Consider the following 19,544-nt stretch of genomic DNA (forward strand, 5'->3'; position numbering starts at 1 on the left):
TATTACAAAAATAAAATCATTACATTAAATAACTTTATTTCTTTAGCATCTCCATCATCTTCTCATATGCTAGTAGTAAAATTGCTATCACATATTGTTTTTGTATAAAAAATTTTAAGTTGTAAAATCTGTAAAGTCTTGAACAAAATCATCGGCAACTCTTAATTTATGTTCATCATTCAGCAAATTTTTTATTCCACTATCGTTGGGGTTTCTTCTCAACAATTCTTCCAAAATTCGTTTTCTTAAGCGCTTAATGTGTCGAAGACGCTCCAACCAATTGGATGCATAAGGATTGCGATCCTTTTGTTTCAAAGAAGAGCACACTTGAGAGGCCAACTAAAATTTTTTTTTTTTTTTTTTTTAATAATAATTTTCATTTAATGTATAAATTTTAAAGTAACAACAAAAAAAAAACTTCTTACGTTTGCATGTAGAGCCAGTTGTCGAGATAAAATTGCCAAATTTTGGTCAGATATAATTTTAGGTTCACTGTGCCCAATATGCTCACTAAGCTCTTCTCTAGCTTGTACTGTTACTTGATTTGTACTGTGATCAAGGGGTTGGATTACAACGCAAGCATAATTAAATTGACCCTAGAATTCAATTATTTGCGTAATGGGAATGTTAAATATATAATTGATTGAGAAAAATAAAAAAAAAATTTTACCTTTACAGTTTGGATATTGTAAGGCTCTCCACTTTCGTTATACACAATCGTGACGTAATTATTGCCAATGTGTTGTTTCTTTGATGTGCACTTTGGATCACTTACTTTAGTGGGCATCAATGTTGCAACGTGAAATGCAACTTGCGTAACGTCGTCCTGCCAGATGTAGGCGAAATTTCCATTTTCACCGTTACGATCGAGACCTCCAAGGAATATGCTTTCATCTGCGTCTTTCAGTCTTATAAGGGTACCAATGCTTTGTAAAAATTGTGCGTAACGTAATGAGCCGTGTTGATTCGCTAAAATGTCTATTTCATTCGTTGCCTGACCAGGACCGACATACAGAATTCCAATTTTGTGTGTCTCATAAGGTTGTATCCTGTCTAAATTTGTAATCGAAGTCAGCAAGAGAGCGTTAGTTTGCGGAACTAACAATGGCTTTTCCACAGTTGGCCCAAAGTGCGTCGAATGATATAATTGCAAAAATATGAAGCTACAAGTAAATTTTAAAATATCCTTAGAAAAAACAGGATTCATTTTATGCAGTTTATAAGAATGATTATTACCTAGGATTGATGCCGCTTCTGTTGTTGGATAAATTTACTTGAGACGGTGGATCTTTTATTCGAGGTGAATTATTGCGACGAATTTTTGCGGGACTCATTACAGATATTGTGTAACCACGATCTCGGAATGAAAGAGGTGGCAGAGTCGAGGGATCAGCTTTTTCGTCTCGAAGCTAACAATTTTTATGACACCGTTATATTCAATGTTGAAAAAAGTATTAAATTCGAATAAAAAAAAAATTAAAAAATTACCTTGTCAATCAGAATATTTCGACCAAGTGGTGGTTTGGAATCTACAATCCACGACTGACGATTGTAGCTCGAATCTAGCCCCATGGATCGAGGATAAGCTTGAGTTGGTGATTGAGGTGGCTTTGATGATAATAGATTTGTAGAAGGCTGACAAAAGGTGATAAATTATCGTAAAAAAAAAAAAAAAAAATTCTTCACATGTTCAAGATTTACCTGAGTAGCAGTTGGCGACGGAGGTACTGTCATACTTGTTGTGGCTAGACTTGCAGTTTGCGTCACCTGACTAGCACCGGGATAAGATTTCTGTGATAACAATCCCGTTCGATGTTCCCCAGCATTTTCAGTCGAGGGTGGCGTTGTACCCATTCCCGATATTTCTTCAGGTATTGCTTCACAACTAACTCTAAAAAATTGAATATTGCAATAAACTGTATTGATCATTTAAGTGATGCATACAATCCCGATACATACCTCATATCCTTAGAGTATGTACTCTTAAGATGCTTTTTAAGATCGGCGTCTGATTTGGCATCCATATCGCTATTTTGGTCGTCTCTATCAACTTGAGGTAAAACAAGTTTATCTTTACTTAAAAATGGATTTTTCCAATTTGAACTCATCTCGGGACTAGAATTTGATCTGCGCACTGGATTTCGAGATTTTCTTGATTCTGTAATGCCAAGGAAGACGATGATTGTTTATAAGTATTAAAAATTTGGGGAACCAGGGATATGTATATATTTTTTATACCATCTTCACCCTCTTCCAAGCTTTCAAGACTATCTTGAGGACATGGGCTGGGCCGCGCAGGAGAACTCGGAATATCAATCGGCCCTGACGACGAAGACGCGGCTCCGGATTTAGGTATGTTGACAGTCTCGTTTGGAAGTGACTCGAGATTCTTCTCCGTTGAATCCTACAAGGATCACTCATAAGTTACCGTCATAAAAGTATCAATGAAAATACTAACCGGTATTTCATCCTCCGAAAACTCGGAATAGAGATCCTGGCTCTTTTGCGGTATCATTTCGGCCGTGGGCATGTAGAGAGCAGTGATGTTGTCGAAGGGAAAGTCGTAGGGCGTGTCCAGGTGCAGGGAATTCTGTATCCGCGTGACCCAGGACATGTCGCCAGTGGGTCTCCTTACGTAGATTTCCGCCCAGCCTTGACACCAGCATGCGCACGGCTGGTGCTCCTCCTGCCTGTCCGTGTTCATCATCTGCTCGAGTTTGGAAGTCTCGCTGTGTTGCTGTTGCTGTTCAGTTCGATCGGCACCATCGACTCCGGAGTCTATTTTTGGCTTGAAAGTATCAGCTTCGTCGATCGAGCGTTTACTCTCTTCGGTCGGCGAGTTTGCGGCCGTATTGGCACTAGAGCTTGCGTGACCACCTGACGACTGTCGAGATAGTTTGTCAGCTTCTCGGGTACCGTCGATGCTCAAAGCACGCAGTAGGCTTGAGTGGCTCGAACGCGTGTGCTCAGGACTAGTCTTACACGCAGCCCAGCAATTGTCGCACAATGGACCTCTCATGGCCTTGTTGCTGCAACCACTCGTTGTTATTGTGATTAGCTTATTTCCGAGTATCCACGTCACCGAGGAACCCTCTTTTAGAAGGAAATCAGCCGCTGGTATCCTAAAAATTTGATTAATTGTAACTATTTTCAAAAGACGTTAAATTTTATTATTATTAACTGCATTTTATACATACCTTTTAGGACGCGCAGAGTACATCGAGTAAGTGTAGCGGGCCATTAGATCTATGCAAGTTTCCGTTAGCTCAATGTGAAAATTCATTAGAGCTTTATCCACCGGGGGTTTTAAGTCTAGTGCTCTGTTCTCTTTGATAAACTTGCGTGCTCTACTTCCCTGATACACAACAAAAAATGTTAATAAAATAAAATTTTTCAGTGAATAGTCATTATTTTCAATCAATTAAAAGTCTAATTACTTGTTCCGTCAAGCTGGAACTTCGTTGTCTATTTGATGAATCTTCATTACTCAGACTAATGTCGGGTTTCGATATGTTTCCTTCTTCTAAAAGCATTTTGGCATTGGAATATAAACCCTGTAAAACATTGCATTAAACATACGAATCGCATGAAATTCACATCAACTATGATATAAAGAATTATTTACTTTCGTTATATATTTCGCAAAGTTTCTCCTTAGTGGGAGACGACACTTTAAAAACCATACAGCAATAACGTGGTGCGCAAACGATACCGTGTAATGATTGTACTTTGTTGGCTTGGTGTATGGGAGTACAATAGCAAATATCGACATGTACTGTTCTTCAGTGAAACTCGCAAAAACTTTGGGAAGTCTTGTGAGCGCTGAAAAAAATTGTAATGTAAACAATGGTATTGGTACTTTTGAATGATTTTCAAACCACTTTATAATGGCTTACTTGAAAGAAATTCCAATATTGGAATTGCAATGTGAACTGTATCAGATATCTTGGATAAGCTTAAAAGAACATTAGATACCAATTTGCTCATGGTATCGCGCATTTCTAAAGTGCAGGTCATGAGACTTGTAACGCATTGGCCAGCACACGTAGTTCTTAAACCATCCTAAAAGATAATTGAGAATAATTTTTCAAAATCATGAGTTAAAAAAAAAAAAAAAAAAAAAATGAAACTGCATTTACTTCAAAACACTTTATGAGACGTTGTTGAGTGCCTAAATCAAAGTGTGCATGGTAAGACGTGCAAGCGGAGAGAACTGGGTAAAAATATTCGCGAAATTCAGAAAAAGTAAACTTAGGAGGCACATTGTTGAAGACATTTTGCAATGAATCTGCTGGTTTGAAAGTTTTGTCATCGATCTGAAAGAAAATTCATCTATGTATTTTCATGAAAAATTGAATTTGTAGATTTCCTCGTAAAACCTGTCACAAACCATAGAGCACAGTGCGCTTGTTAAAGAAGCAATATCGTTTGTGTGTCGAGACAATATAAGTGCTCTGTTTTGCATCAGATGAGGCAACTCTTTTAAAATTAACTGTAAAACTTGCCAGTCTATAAAATGCAACAAAATATTAGCATTTTTTTTTTTTTTTTTTTTTTTTTTTAAGTAAAATATCTTAAAAGGTAAATGTTTACCTTTTTCCTGTTTTATAGCTGTGGTTACGGCTTTACACGCCTGAGCCAGTGATATATTGGTGATCTGAGATGTACTTTGTATGGGAACAGGACTAGCCGGAGGTGGACTTGCACTACTAGTATTTGAGTTTAATGTATTATTTTCTAATACTAAGTAAGGACTGTAGCGGTTGACAACGCCGGTCGAAGGATCTGGAAAACCTAAGTGACCCAAGCCATTGGCTCTGCCTTTGAGAAAGCACTCAAATATCTAAATAGGGACAAAAAGATTTTGGTAAGAGCTTACAAGATCCTGCAACGTCAAAAACTGACCAGGAATCGAATCGTAGGAACATCCCTGAAAACTTCTTTTGGATCCTGGTAATGTAGTTCTAAATGATTCACAAGGACTTGATAAGCGCGAATCGCATGAATGGACGGTAAACGATATACTTTCTGTGTTAGAATTTTAATAACACCAACAACGGCTGCTTTGACATCTTTTATGTCGATACCATCTTGTACTGGTGCATCTAATGTGAATGGCTTGTTGATTAGCTGCCGAAAAACGATTTGGATGTTAAACAAAATTGTGTTTGTAATGTTCCTTGCGTTTAAAGTATCCAAAAGTTTACCTTCTCCAAGATATCTAACAGTTCTAAGCATCTTTTTGACTCACATTCCATACAAATATCAATCAGCAAGTGGGCACCAACAATACGTATTGTTGTATCTGGATCTGCTTCCAAGTGTTGCAAATGAGGCACAACAATACGTTCTATTAGCTCATCTTCGTATCTAGACTTATTAACTTGAATGATATTTGATAAAACGTCAAGAGCTTTAACTCTGACGTTAGTTCTTGTTTCAATTTTGTAGTAATGTTCCATTAGTGAGCTCAATTTACACTGCCACTGATGGCAGGTCGGGCTAATTAAAGAAGCTCTATAATCAATCAGCTTAAGTACTGAAGTTTCCTATAAAGAGGGACTTTTAATAATCTTGAAAAAAAAAACAGAACAAAACTGAATGCTAACTGAAACTAACTGGTCTTGCGTCAGAACAACGTTCAACGAGTTCGTAAAAGCCTTGAATGTTTCCATTGTAACTATTACTATCCAAGAGGTTTTCAATACTGCTGATTGTTTCATGCAAGCTTGTTGAAACTTGTTTTGTAGCTAATTGATTACTGCTTTCTGAGAAAATATAAATAACAAAAAAGCTTAGATAATTACTTCTTGGATAAGAACCTTTCCAGCTTTATTTACCTGTGTGTGCGATCACTTGTTCAATAATTTTTAGTATGATGCTCCAAGTTGGCTGCTCGATCTCAACACCGTATTTATAAACCAATCTTTGAATAGATAATGTAACTTCATACATTACGATGGGATGGTTACATAGTAGAGCTTCAGAAAACGATGGTAGAACAGAAGAAGGACTGCACTTGAGTTTTGGTATTCTGTGTGAACCCCAAAGGCCCATGTTTATATAAAATATGGCTCCTCTTAGAAGTCGTACGTCTTTTTGAAAATTGGGCTCTTGCAATAAATAGCACATTTTGTACAATGCAGAATGCCCCATGTGTGTCCCTAGTAAGTTTTTCATTATCTAAAAAAAGAGGTATAATAACGTAAAATGTTTTTAATCAATATTTCCTTGAATCAACTCACCTTCCAGCTCATCTGACAGTAAGATTCAACATTAACACTACGACACAAGGCTATGATAAATGTCTGTAATGAATCTGGCTGCAATTTGCTGTAACACACGATTGTATCTAAAGCTTCCAAGCTTGCTGAAACAACTTCTGTGTCATTACTATAATAACATAGGTAACAAATATACCTGAAAATTTATGTAAATATGATTGCTATTCGTTATGATCACGGCAGACAAAATTTTCAGAGCTTACTGAACAAATCCTGATACGATATCTTCATCGATGCATGCTGAGTTGAATTTAATGACATTTACAAGTAGAGACAAGAACTCTGCTCCTCTCTTGTTGTCAGAACTCGTCACCGTTGGCATCCAAGAAAGAAGGAAAGGACCCATTTTTTCTTCCAAATGTGTAATATTTTTTCCATTTTCCGTTAAAGTTTGTAATAATTCAAGCCTGTAAAAATGAGAACGATTTAAGCTTGATTGGTTTCAGAGAAATCTAAAATTTCGTCTTACCTTAATTCAATATCTTCAGGTATATCATGGCCCTTAATGACATTAAAAAACTTAACTCTCATGAGAGACGAGAGTCTCGAAAACTGTCCTTGAATGAGACATTTTAAAAAGTGTAGAGTTACATGCCTGTGCTCTCTGGAAACGTCTTGTCCAATTAGATCATGGACCAAATACCATAATTTCTCAGCAGCACACTAGAGCAGAAATTTCTCATGTCAATAAAATTTAGTAAACAAACTAATATATAATTGTTATTAAGAAGAATTGCAACTTACATCCTCCCACTGATTGTTGAGCACAGCATCGCTTAAATCTCTAATCACCTTTGTACGACAATGAACTGGATTGTCTGAGCTGATCTCCTTTTCGATGCTGTGCGTTAGAGTAATATCCTCTCGGCTTTTAAAGTTACCTGGACGTCCCAGAAAAAGGATAATAAAATACGAGAAATTTAAATAGGTAAAAATGCTCCTTACTTTACTTCAACTAACCTTTGTTGATTCGAAAAAACTGTCTCAATTTATCTGGCAAGGTCTTGTTGTCTTTATCCTGGACTCGCATTTTCGACATAACGCCACCACCGCTATCACCCAAGTCACTTGACAGTATAAATATAAAAAAAATTAATCATATTATTACCCTTAAGTAATCCCCCCTCCGCGTACACCAAATCAGCAATAATACAACATACATATAGGTACAATCACAATTACAGCAAAAGAAAAAAAATTGTAAATTATGTGTATCAGCGCCATCTAGCGTCGTGATTTTCGGAATTTATCCATCTAGGGGAAATCGTCTTCAGAAAAAACCCCTAGATTTTAGTGCTATATATATTCGACCTAGGGTCTTCCACAAGAAAAAATATCACCATGAAGATGCACAGCGCCATCTAGCGTTGTGATTTTCGGAATGTTTCTATCTAGGGGAAATCATCTTGAGAAAAAACCCTAGATTTTAGTGCTATACATTCGACCTAGGGTCTTCCGCCAGAAGGAAATCACTAAACTGCAGAGATCGTACTGTCGGTACTGATGCAGAAATACGGGCCCTGCCATACCGATGGTTAACTGACTTGGCTGTCATCTGTAATTCGATACACGGTACAATACAGAGTAGTTCCATAATAGCAACGCTAGATGCCGTTGGATTCAGTGAACCCTGTCCTACCGACGGTCGACAATGTGAAGGGAAGATACCTTTGACGGGTAAGTAAGTAAACTGTCAGTACGGCAGGGCCCGTTTTCTGCATCAGTACCGACAGTACGATCTCTCGATAAAGTGATTTCCTTCTGGCTGAAGACCCTAGGTCGAATTTATATAGCACTAAAATCTAGGGTTTTTTTCTCAAAACGATTTCCCCTAGACAAATACATTCCGAAAATCACAACGCTAGATGGCGCTGGCTTAAAAGTTATATAGGAAAGTGGCTGCATCAGCTGCATCTGCATGTGCCCTTTTACATGTTTTTTTCTACCTATACATCACACGTTTTATTTGACCCGAAAATTCGTGTGTTACACTGTTACAGGACCATCATTTCTGTTGCCATCTTTTATATACGATATACGATAATACGATGACACATGACAACTTGATGTACGGATGATACATGTTTCACTGAGGTTAGTTTCATGAATGTTGTTCATTTCAAAGTGTTACGATGATTGTAGATTTTCCATTTAGATGTAAAACCAAAATTTAGAACTTTTATGACGTTTCCATGATGTAGATATGTAATTAGGATCATTCACCTACTTGTGCATATTTTGAAAAGCTGCACTTTACTTCATTTTTTGTATTATTCACTCCATGCAATAAATATCTCTACACGTTTAATTTTCATCTATGCAAAAGTTTATTGACAAAAAAAGAATTACTGTGTAATTGCGTTCAACTGATTTGTAATTTAAATGTAAAAGCTTTCAATCATTTTCCTTTAAAACACTGTAAATCTTACTTTGATGAAACATTTATTTCCACGTTCTGAGCAGTTTATTCCAGAGTAATCAAAATGACCTTTCAAGAGAAAGAAATTGTATCTGTAGGCAAAATTTTAAACGATGAAAGTAAACCGCTGAAGGAAAGATTTCGTGCTTTATTTACTTTGAAAAACATTGGGGGACATTTGGCAATCGAACAAATTCAAAAGGGATTCTGTGATCCTTCAGCATTGTTAAAACATGAACTTGCATATTGTCTTGGACAAATGCAGGACTCTAGTGCTATTCCAGTACTTGTAGAGGTTTTAAAAGACATCAATCAAGAACCTATGGTGCGGCATGAGGCTGGTGAGTATTGTATTTTAAAATAATTTCTTTTTTTTTTTTTTTTTCATGAAATTTCATTCCTGAGGTAAGGTTTTTAATTTTTAGGAGAAGCACTGGGAGCAATAGGTGATACTAGCGTCATACCTGTTTTAGAAGAATACAGCAAGGATAAAGTGATAGAAGTTGCAGAGACCTGTGGATTAGCTTTGAGGAGGTTAAAATGGATCGAAAGTGCCAATGACAAGGATCATAATCAGTCAGAAAATCCTTATGCATCAATTGATCCAGCTCCACCTGCTGAAGTGAAAGATGTGAATGAATTGACAAAAGTCCTATTGGATGAGAATGCTTCCTTATTTGACAGATACAGAGCAATGTTTTCACTGAGAAATCTCTGTACTGAGGAAAGTGTGCTTGCTCTTGCCAAAGGTTGGTAGATAAGTTTGCTTAAATTTATAAAATCATGGATAATTATCTATTAATTCATAACGATTTAAATTCTTTATAAAAGGACTAAAGGCTGGTAGTGCACTATTTAAGCATGAAGTCGCATTTGTACTTGGTCAAATGCAAGAAGAAGCAAGTGTACCTGCTTTAAAAGATACACTTGAAGATGCCAATGAAAACGAAATGGTGCGGCATGAGTGCGCTGAAGCTCTCGGAGCTATTGCAACGCCTTATTGTTTTGACATTTTAAAAAATTACTTGAAGGACGAAAAACGTGTTGTGCGTGAAAGCTGTGAAATCGCTTTAGATATGTGTGAATATGAAAATAGCTCGGAATTCCAGTATGCCAATAGCTTAGCATCAGTGAAATAAAATTACAAAAAGGGTAATGAAAAACAATTATAAATTTGCAGTTAAACGTTAAATAAATTATTTTGTAATTAACACAATGTAATTAACAGTTAATTGGAGTTTAAATCTTTTATTTAAATTGTTGAATCTCTTTTGCTCTACATCTTCTTATCAAACTTCTATCTTGTTACTTGAATTTTGCCCACAGATTCTAGAATACACAGTAATCATTACAATTAACATTATTCACGTCCAATTTAAAAACTGATCTGCTTTCTTATAAAAACATCTTGATACCCTAAATCATAAGTATTTAAATTTATTAACAATGTTGAACCTGCCAATTTAGATTACCAACAAAATAATTTTTAGTTAGATCGTGATATTTCAATAACTTACATTAAAATGCACAATGTCATTGCAACTAAGTCTTTATGTAATTATTAATCAAAAAAAAAATTGATTATGCATTGTATGTATTTCTTTGAGTTCCAAAACACATTATTTACCGCACGTACACTTAGTGGCTGAATTTTTGCATGCATAGTGTTAATAAAAAGTAATTCCAGTGAAATATGTACATTTTTTAATTTTAGCACGAAAGTCTATTATTTTTGTCCACGTATTTAGATAAATTAGTCAATTAACGTAGAAAATCGATCTATGATCCAATTTATCAAACGATCATCTCGATCATTACGATCTTGTTGTATACACACTAATATTTTCAAATGTACTTGCTTGGGTCTTATGTTTTCTTCATCATTTCTATATTTCTAGTTAGAAAAAATTACAATTAAAAAAAAAAATATAAAAAGTACAAAATAAAATCCATCCGAGACAGAGCACCAGAGAAGCTGTAAAAAAAAACGCCTTTTCTCAGAAAAGAGAATTTTAATACAACAGGGTATACTATTGCTCTTCCGCAGGCTTTTTCTATCCATTCAGTTTCACTTTGGTCCCATGCAAGTCCTAACTCTGTCTTTCTCTCTCTCTCTCTCTAATTTTACCACACCGGTTTCTCTCCATCCCAACTTATGTGCATCACCAGGAGAGTTAAGAGAGACCAAAAATTCCTCACCACTCCCCTATCCATTATCCATCCCTATGGCTACACACATATATTGATGTACGTGTATATATTTGTAATACGTAGGTATTGTAAAAGGCGAATTGAGTCGCACGTCGCACTGTCGCAGTCGTCGTCGTCACGAATTCAAGTGCGTATGGAATACTTAGTCGGAGCATCGCACGCGTGGCGTTCAGTCACCGCTCTGGAAGCCTTGGCTTTGCGTTGCGGGCATTCACAACACAAAGTTTTTGTAAATTTTTTTTTTTTTTTTTAACTTGATAACATTTTTTAATCGACAGTATTTTCAATCAAGTGGGACACGAGCTTTATTTTTGTCGTAAGTAATTTTTTACACCTACGCGGAACCTTTCGGGACTCTCGCGTTGGGGAGGCAAAAGAAAATAAAGAATATTCTCCTCAATCACCTTACCTATATTTATTTAACGAGGAAACGTTTCGATAACAGTACAATATGCGGTCAAAAAAAAAAAAAAAAAAAAAAAAAAACATTTACGTGTCTCTATAAAATACAACAGATTTCCGATCGGTAAGAGGAAAAATCGTTGTCACAAAATGTATATCTACTTAGCATTGCGCACCTTTAATTATTTAGTCGGTCATCTCGATCGGGCTATCAAATATCATTTCGCATACATTTTTCTCGTGTACGTGTAACGTATACCTTACCGGCAAATAATCGCGAAAAACAACCCGTGCACGGTACAACTGATTCGTGCAATTCGGTCCTTCGCCAAACACACGAGTCAATTTCAACAGGAACATCTACGTACTTACACGCGATATCGTACGTGCAAGCATCGGTTTATCAAAGTATTACTCATTTATGCGCCAGAAAGCTTGTATTTATCGCCTCGGTGTTACAATATAAATAAGTATATTTAGGTGTGTAGGTGCGTGCAACATAACATGCACAAAATTTCAAGCGCTATTTCGCGCATAAATTTCACGTTTATCTCTCTGCATTGCATTATCGACTAATTTTATTATTTCTATTCAAATTTTACGCTTCTTCTAATGCACAGGTGAATTTGTGTGTTTATCAGTGGCTACATATCTGTAGCGTGTCAGGTACAAAAAAAAAAAAAAAAAAAACCATCGGCGCATCGTACGTATAGAGGATAAAATGATGTGTATTATCGTTATATCGTATCGTTGTATTTGATGCTGTTAAATTTATCTTTGCCCGCTAAGTTTGGAAAATTTTTACCAAGGATTAATGAAGGATGCCGAGCGAAAAATGTATTCGCCTTAGAGGGTTGGTTCGATTTATTTTGTAAATTAAATTTGAAGACAATCCTTTTTTTTTTTTTTTTTTTCTCATTATCAGCGTGTTAAAAACGTGAATGATAATTTTTTTTAAGATAATTATTTAATACCCTGACCTGAATCTAATGTACATAATTAATGTTTGATAGTTCTGTAAAAACGATTAAAATATTTTTTGCTTCAATTTGTTGATTTGTTAACTGCAATTGTTCCTGAAAAACGGTTTTTCGTACAATTAACAAATGTCTAAATGAAAATCTATTCGAGTTAACATGATAAGGAAGGACAAACTGTTTCTAAGATGATGCAATGTATGTTTTACAGACGTCAGAATCAAAACTTTGCTCGATGTTATCAAATTTCGGGTAAACGCATACAAGTTCTCGAGTCGTCCGGATTGCAATCGTTGAATAAAAATTTGGTTGCATCGCCAATTAAAAATTTCTTTCGGAAAAAAAAAAAAAAAAAAAATTAAAGTATGCGTGAAAAGAAACTACAAAAGGTCGGATTGATGAGTCACGAGTCATTTTAAATTATCTATTTAAAAAAGCTTTCTTCGAAAGTCTATTCATACTCAACAAATTTAACATTGACGGGTCTTATCTTCGAACAATAAACGAGCCAGGGTACAGATTGTTTGCTCGAACGGATTGAATTAAAAAAAATGTTTACTTTTGCAGATCAGAGCAAAAAGCGTTGTAACTGACAATTCGGATGCATTTTTTTTTTTTTTTTTTTTTTATAAACATTGTCAATCGATTAATCGCAATTTATTGATTTATAAGAAGCAAATAAATTACAAAAACAGATGGCGAGAGAGCGCAAACACGTGTCCGATAGTTTAATTAAGCTTTCATTCCGTACAGGAATGTATTTCGATAATTTTCTTCCATAAAGATGTGAATTATACGAAAAAAAAAAAAATAATAAAAAAAAAATAAAGTTACACACGTAAAACTACAAAAGAAGATATACTCGTATAAAATAAAAGCAAACTTGCTGCACGTGCTCTTCGTTGCATGGCCTTTCATTTTTCTAACGTTTACTCAGAATTTATCTATATACACCAAGGTGTTCTCTCTAGGGTCATTTTATGATGCGTACCTATATATACCTCTTTAGTTGTCACACGAGTCTGTGAGTAATCAAGTCAGAAGAGCAGCTTTTTTTTTGTGTATGTAATATTCTTGCTGTAAACCTATATAAGTAACAAAAATAGTTAAAAATATGATGTATGAAATTGATAAAATTTTCTGAGACTTTGCATAAATTGTTTTAGTAAAAATCACACATTTGTATGGGGGTACGAAATATTTGATTCACCCGCAGGTAGAACAGAAAAAAAAAATCGCGCTCTCCTACATCATCCTTACAAAAGATCATATTACTATATTTCCGAAGATATATATACATTTATGAGGTGATGAAATGTTTTTATCAATAGATCACCGCATCTCGCGAGGGACAACGAAACCCTTGGGATTTGCATTATTGATTGAAATAACGGCCACTCGTGACTCGGGAAGGGGAAAAAAAAAAAAAAAATGACGACAGCCGAGCTCGCAAATGATAACAATCGAGAAGACGAAAAGGAAGCCTACCATCCGAAACACGAGTTCGAGAACGGTGGTAGCTTCAATGCCAAGGCCGTCGACGCCGGTGGCTACACCACCAACGGCACAGTCAATGGCCACAGAAAAGAGCCGCCCGACGGTGGCCTGAGGTTCGTTTTACTGATTACATTACTTGACCTGTCTCACAATGATTATCGACTATCTATACTGCATACTTTGGCAATAATATACGTGTAATTAAAAAAAAAAAAAAAATGGTTTTATGATTAATAGGGCCTGGTCCATAATGATAGCGAGTTTTATGATCAATGGTGTCCTCTTCAGCGTCATCAACACGTATTCGCTCGTTTACCTGGAACTCCAGAAAAGACTGACGTCAAATGGCGAGACTGAAGTATCGTCCAAAGTTGGTAAGCACCGCACACATATTTTATCACCATATAGGTATCTACTCGGGTAGCTTTTGGGAATTCTCAATCACACGCATGAATCACTCTCGAGAATTTCAAACGACGAATGAAGTTTTCAGAAGTAACGATGCCATTTTGTAAATCATTTGAAGTTTGCGGGATGTTGTAGTGGTTTGATCGATTTTCATAAGGATGATGTTATCCTCGTTGATTTTTCTTTACATACGATTAATCGGGTTAATGAAGCTTCATAAGAAAAGGAATAACCTGTACGACGGTATACGTACGAACGCATGCCACTTGTCTGATTAACGAAGCGATAAATTGACATGTGCACGTGTATTGCCGATCGATCAATGAAACTTCGAAACGAAGCAAAATCTTCTCAATTGAATGATTCGATAATCGTGATGATGATGATGGGTTGTTTCAAAGTTGCTATCGTGGTTAAACAAATACGTAAAGCATTCTCTTAAGTACGAGTACTTTATCAACGATTGGTGTGTGAAACGGATATCGTTACCAGTCTCCGTGCAAAGTTGCTTTTTTTGCTCTTACAAATATATACCTACAAGGGACTCTTGGGCTCCGTACCAACACAATATTTTATTGATACCACAAGAGAACCCGATAAAATTGACTTAAGTATGTAGTAACTAAAAAAAAATGATTAAGTCAAAATAAGTATCTTGAGCCCTAATCTGCATCAACACACGTACAGTTCGAAGCTAATGTTTGTCACTGAATAATGTAATTAAATTTGAAATGCACGCGAGAGAAGAACCATACGGGTACTTATGTGTACAAGTATCTACGTATATGTTATATTGACACGAGCTAACGAGGATAGCCGATGAAAAGAGTTAACAATATGATTAATCATCGTAGACGAGGAGATCGTCGCCAAAGAAGCTGCTCCGGTCAACGAACCAATTAATCCTCATTGTGCGCTGCACGCATATATATTACGTCACGTTACATTACACGAAGATAAGGTTTTTACGACAATCGCTGATTAAACTCGATTTCTCATCAATCCCCGTGCAAGATAGTACTCGTATCTTGCAACAACTTTTCTAACAATACCCAACATGTAGGCATTGTACACCTTATCTCGATGCATTAATGGGAAAAAAAAAAAAAAAAAAAAAAAAAAAAAAAAAAACTAAAATTTAAATTATTCAGTCCGATTCCCGCGCCTCAATAATGCACAGAACACATAAATGTGTGCAGATATACAGGAGAGGCGCATGCATGAGAAAGAGGAAGTTTTTGATTAGCGGAAAAAATGGCACGTGCGGTCGTTATTAACGCTGAAAGGCATTTGAGAAATTTCAAATGTATGTGACAACAAGAGTCAAATACTTTACACACGTGTACCTACTATATATAAATTCACGCGTGTGTGCGGTAACAAGTAGAAAAAGACTTGACGTTGCGTGTCCAATGCGAGAGCTTCTATTTTCATTTACATTTCAAATAGCGACACATTTTCATAGTCCTCTATAGTTGGAGAAACCGAGATTTTCTCTCCGATCAACAGCCCCTACCGGCATAAGTATACAATGATCGACAAGAAAAGTAAATTCGGATTATTATACAAGTTTCCCGGCTATCTCGTGAATGACGTTACATACACCACCTCCAGCCCCTCTAGCAACGCAGATAAATTAAAATATACGCTCGCTGTGCTTTTCTTATTATTGACCATACAACGCGATAATGGTCAAGTATAGATAAAAAAAATAAATAAATAAAACATGAAGCAAAATATGTATTTACATCTTCCGTGTATTGTGACGTTCAGCGCTCGTGGGCTCGCTGACGATCGGCACGACGTTCTTTTTGTCGCCGATCGCCGGTATCCTCACCGACAAAATCGGCATCCAACGGACGACCTTCATCGGTGGCGCCTTGGCTGCCCTGGGCATGTACGCCTCCTCCCTCCTCGTGGATCAGGTAAAACAATCGAGCTCTTGGGTCGTCCACCCTAGATCCGCATACCCACGCATATACACCTATATTGAACATAATCGACAGGTGGAGTACCTGTACTTGACCTACGGCTTGATGTACGGCCTCGGGGCGAGTCTTGCCTACACGCCGAGCCTGGTGATTCTCGGCCACTACTTCAAACGACACTTGGGCTTCGTGAACGGCATCGTGACGACGGGCAGCTCGGTGTTCACGATCCTCCTGCCTTACGTGATCAAGCGGATGCTGGACAAGTATGGGCTCGAGGTCACGCTCAAAAATCTAGCCGTGCTCACGGCCGTGCTCATGCCCTGTGCCATTCTCTTCAAGCCCATACCCTGTGAGTTTGGTTGTTTTTTTTTTTTTTTTTTTTTTTTTTTTTTTTTTTTTTTTTTCTTCATGCTAATCGTAATCGATTCGTTCGATCGGTGCAGTGCAGTCATCCGAGGAAACGGAGTCGATGATCGGCAAGAAGAAGTTCCGGACGATGCTCAAAGAGGTCGTTAACCGGTCCATTTGGAAGAGGAAAAAGTACGTCGTCTGGGCCAGTGCGATACCGATCGCGTTGTTCGGGTGAGCTTCTTTTCATCGTCGAAAATAAATCGGTAATCGAAAGAAAAAATAAAATAAAGAAAAACCAAAACTGTTTGCAGGTACTTTGTCCCGTACGTTCACATTGGAAAGTACGTCGACATAACGTTCGAAAAAGCCGACAAAACGTACCCTCTGATGTGCATCGGTATAACATCCGGCATCGGACGGCTCGTCTTTGGTTACGTCGCCGATCTTCCGAGAGTCAATAGAATACTCCTCCAGCAGGTATAATTCATATGCCATCAATGTTGTTTGCTTTTTTACTTTTAAAAATTCCTTGTGGAAAAAAAAAAACTATACTTATTTCGTCCCCTTAGATCTCTTTCGTCAGCATAGGCGTCTTGACGATGATAATTGCTTTCGTCAAGTCTTACTCGATACTACTCGTTATTTTGCTCGGCATGGGCCTCTTCGATGGCTGCTTCATTTCACTCCTCGGGCCAATCGCCTTTGATATCTGTGGGAAAAAAGACGCTGCCCAGGCCATTGGATTTTTATTGGGTCTGTGCTCGATACCCCTGACCGTCGGCCCTCCCATTGCGGGTCTACTTTTCGACCACACAGGTAACAACAATAACAACCAACCGATTTATCGATCGGTAGGTTATATCGATAAATATGAAAACGATCAATCAACGGCTCGCTTATTATGTTGCAGGATCGTATCATATGTCGTTCCTACTGGCAGGTGTGCCCCCGATATTTGGTGCCTTGGCGATGTGCCTGGTGTACAGAGTGAAGGACGAGCCGATCGATCGCGACAACGACGACAGAGAGATGGGTCCCGACGTAGAGTCGTTGACCGATCCTAAAAGCCAGAACGGTTAGTGTGAACTAAAGTTAAAAAGCTTACTCTGGGCGCGATCGACGATCCCGTGCACCTTTCTCTCCTTGCCTTGATTTCCTTTTTTTTTGCATTAGATCGTAAAAATGCATTTATTACGTTTTGGGTATTTTTTGCACGTTCACCGGTGCGTGTGATCGGCTGCCTGTGCAATGTGTGGTGTTATATAGAACAAGCGAACGTAATGAACAGGGTACAATAATAATTATAAAAATTTTTTTTCTCACTGCATATACACATACATGTGTAAATTTATTATTTACGTTGCTTTGTTTTGTGGCAAATCACTGGTGTATGTGTACGTGCGATTTGATGAGGCGAGAAAGAGAGTGACTGGCGTTTGAGAAAACGCCTTTGGTGCAAAAAAATGTACATAATATACCCGTAGACAAGAGAACATTTTTTTTCATGCTATGCAAACAATTGAGAGGTCAATTGCTTAAAATAAGATAAAATGTACCTACGTATTTTTTAAAAGGGCGTATTTTTGTGGTCGTCGAGAGAGGCAAAGTTTAAGAGCATGTTGATAAAGTGGTGGGAAAAAATTGGCTGACGAAAAATAATTAAGAACCCACTACGATGCCAAGGGTTTGCTTTTTAAAATATTCAATGGTGTTTTATTAAATTTCCCAGCATTTTCATTGCGCTTAAATAAAAAATAAAAAAAAATTGTCTAGTGCTATTTTAATGTGTGACAAACAAACAAATTTCAAGCTGTGCTACGATTGAAAATTAATTTCAATCTTAAACGCAAAACCTCGACAATAAGATGTTGCACGTTATATAAAGTAAGTAATCGAGTCGCAATAAGGGCATTAAACATCATTTTTTTCCTTTGCATTACTGTAAAAACGAATTGTGATGCACTAACGAAAAAAAAAAGAACAATTTACACGCATACACAAAGCACGAATCATCATTGAGCCACTTGGGGAATTAAAGCATGCGTTTAATATGCATCAAGAGCTTAATTTTCATCTACAAGCACTAATAAAAAAAGAAAAAAAATGTATTATTATAAAATTAAAATTAGTAAATAAAAGAAAAAAGAGCGAACAATGTTGATTCTTAGGGATCGCTGGTGCAACTCTGTATTTGAGCGGTGAGCGAACTCGACAGTTGTCAAACGTTAACTCGCTGGAACGAATCAACGAGTATCGTTATAGAAATCATTGCTCACGCGGTATGCAGGCAACAATGGCTTCCCAGGAGTGCTCGCCACTTATTGAAAAATTTTGCAGATGAAGGTGTATTTTATATATTTTACATATACGATAATTTTTTTTTTTTTTTTCCATTAATTTTTTAATAGTGAAAGTACCTCGTTGATGTTTGACGATATGTTCTACATGTAAACGTAATTTTATTATTTGTTTTATAAACACAAATCATACGTAATATACATAATATGTTGTGTTTTGAGTACAAGATGTTCACTCGTTTGAGCGAATTTTCCAGGGAAGACGTATTTTTTACAACTATTGTTTTTTAAATGCAATATGCATTACTTGTTCATAAAATATTGTATGTTTGTACATACATAGTGCGTTAATCATTAATGACTAGAGCATTTGTTGGATAGAGTTAGGTCAGTATTTTAAACATGACAAAACTTAGCAAACGTTAATAAATTGTAATATAGATGATATGACGTGCACGTCGTTGTAAAATCCATTAAAAAAAAAAATGGAAAATATTTTTGCCATGAATTAAATAAAATAAAATATAACGTTCCAGAAAATGCTTCTGTGGTTATTATTAAAAAATTGAATCATCCTAATTCTAAATGTTTGTAAAAGATGAGGTGTTTTATTTTCGTTTATACATTTTTAATTAAAAAATGACATCACTCATGGACTTGGAAATGATACGCACGTCCAATTTATAAGGTGATTCGATCGCAGCTTGAACTACATTTATTTAATATTCCAGTGGCTACACTAAATTTCTCAAAATCTCATTGCATCA

General features: G+C 36.6%; 3 protein-coding genes across 6 annotated transcripts; 2 read left to right on the top strand and 1 right to left on the bottom strand.

The window, feature by feature from the left end:
- Window positions 1-19: 19 nt before the first annotated feature.
- gig (TSC complex subunit tuberin) lies at window positions 20-7,409 on the bottom strand. Of its 2 annotated transcripts, none has more exons than XM_089589892.1 (25): window positions 7,245-7,409; window positions 7,029-7,165; window positions 6,754-6,947; window positions 6,488-6,691; window positions 6,246-6,420; window positions 5,841-6,183; window positions 5,620-5,768; window positions 5,208-5,549; window positions 4,906-5,130; window positions 4,594-4,843; window positions 4,391-4,509; window positions 4,140-4,316; window positions 3,897-4,062; window positions 3,626-3,822; window positions 3,438-3,554; window positions 3,198-3,355; window positions 2,459-3,122; window positions 2,239-2,404; window positions 1,960-2,158; window positions 1,702-1,891; window positions 1,489-1,608; window positions 1,237-1,409; window positions 671-1,163; window positions 426-596; window positions 20-339 (listed from the first exon to the last, which is right to left on the bottom strand). In XM_089589892.1, exons 1-25 carry the CDS (start codon window positions 7,321-7,323, stop codon window positions 115-117), a joined length of 5,433 nt encoding a protein of 1,810 aa, XP_089446018.1. In that variant the 5' UTR covers window positions 7,324-7,409; the 3' UTR covers window positions 20-114. The 2 variants fall into 2 exon arrangements, with proteins under 2 accessions (XP_089446018.1, XP_014213734.2); XM_014358248.2 differs by having other exon boundaries at window positions 1,489-1,635.
- Window positions 7,410-8,179: 770 nt separating this feature from the next.
- Window positions 8,180-13,660, top strand: nero (deoxyhypusine hydroxylase nero). 3 transcript variants are annotated; one of them, XM_089589384.1, is made up of 5 exons: window positions 8,180-8,378; window positions 8,748-9,044; window positions 9,129-9,452; window positions 9,535-9,855; window positions 13,625-13,660. In XM_089589384.1, the coding sequence occupies exons 2-4, from the start codon at window positions 8,768-8,770 to the stop codon at window positions 9,840-9,842; spliced, it is 909 nt and encodes a 302-aa protein (XP_089445510.1). In that variant the 5' UTR covers window positions 8,180-8,378; window positions 8,748-8,767; the 3' UTR covers window positions 9,843-9,855; window positions 13,625-13,660. The 3 variants fall into 3 exon arrangements, with proteins under 3 accessions (XP_089445510.1, XP_014213786.1, XP_089445511.1); XM_014358300.2 differs by lacking the exon at window positions 13,625-13,660 and having other exon boundaries at window positions 9,535-10,102; XM_089589385.1 differs by lacking the exons at window positions 8,180-8,378; window positions 13,625-13,660 and having other exon boundaries at window positions 8,400-9,044; window positions 9,535-10,102.
- A 50-nt stretch (window positions 13,661-13,710) lies between these two features.
- LOC106643232 (monocarboxylate transporter 10) lies at window positions 13,711-19,307 on the top strand. The gene is made up of 9 exons (XM_014358275.3): window positions 13,711-13,903; window positions 14,028-14,164; window positions 15,972-16,123; window positions 16,205-16,478; window positions 16,573-16,711; window positions 16,792-16,957; window positions 17,050-17,296; window positions 17,391-17,555; window positions 18,649-19,307. The coding sequence occupies exons 1-9, from the start codon at window positions 13,725-13,727 to the stop codon at window positions 18,819-18,821; spliced, it is 1,632 nt and encodes a 543-aa protein (XP_014213761.2). The 5' UTR covers window positions 13,711-13,724; the 3' UTR covers window positions 18,822-19,307.
- Window positions 19,308-19,544: the final 237 nt, after the last annotated feature.

This window comes from Copidosoma floridanum, unplaced genomic scaffold (genome assembly GCF_036245765.1).
Source record: "Copidosoma floridanum isolate Cflo_tuat_1 unplaced genomic scaffold, Cflo_Japanese_pri ptg000009l, whole genome shotgun sequence".
NCBI classification, from domain to species: Eukaryota; Metazoa; Arthropoda; class Insecta; order Hymenoptera; family Encyrtidae; genus Copidosoma; species Copidosoma floridanum.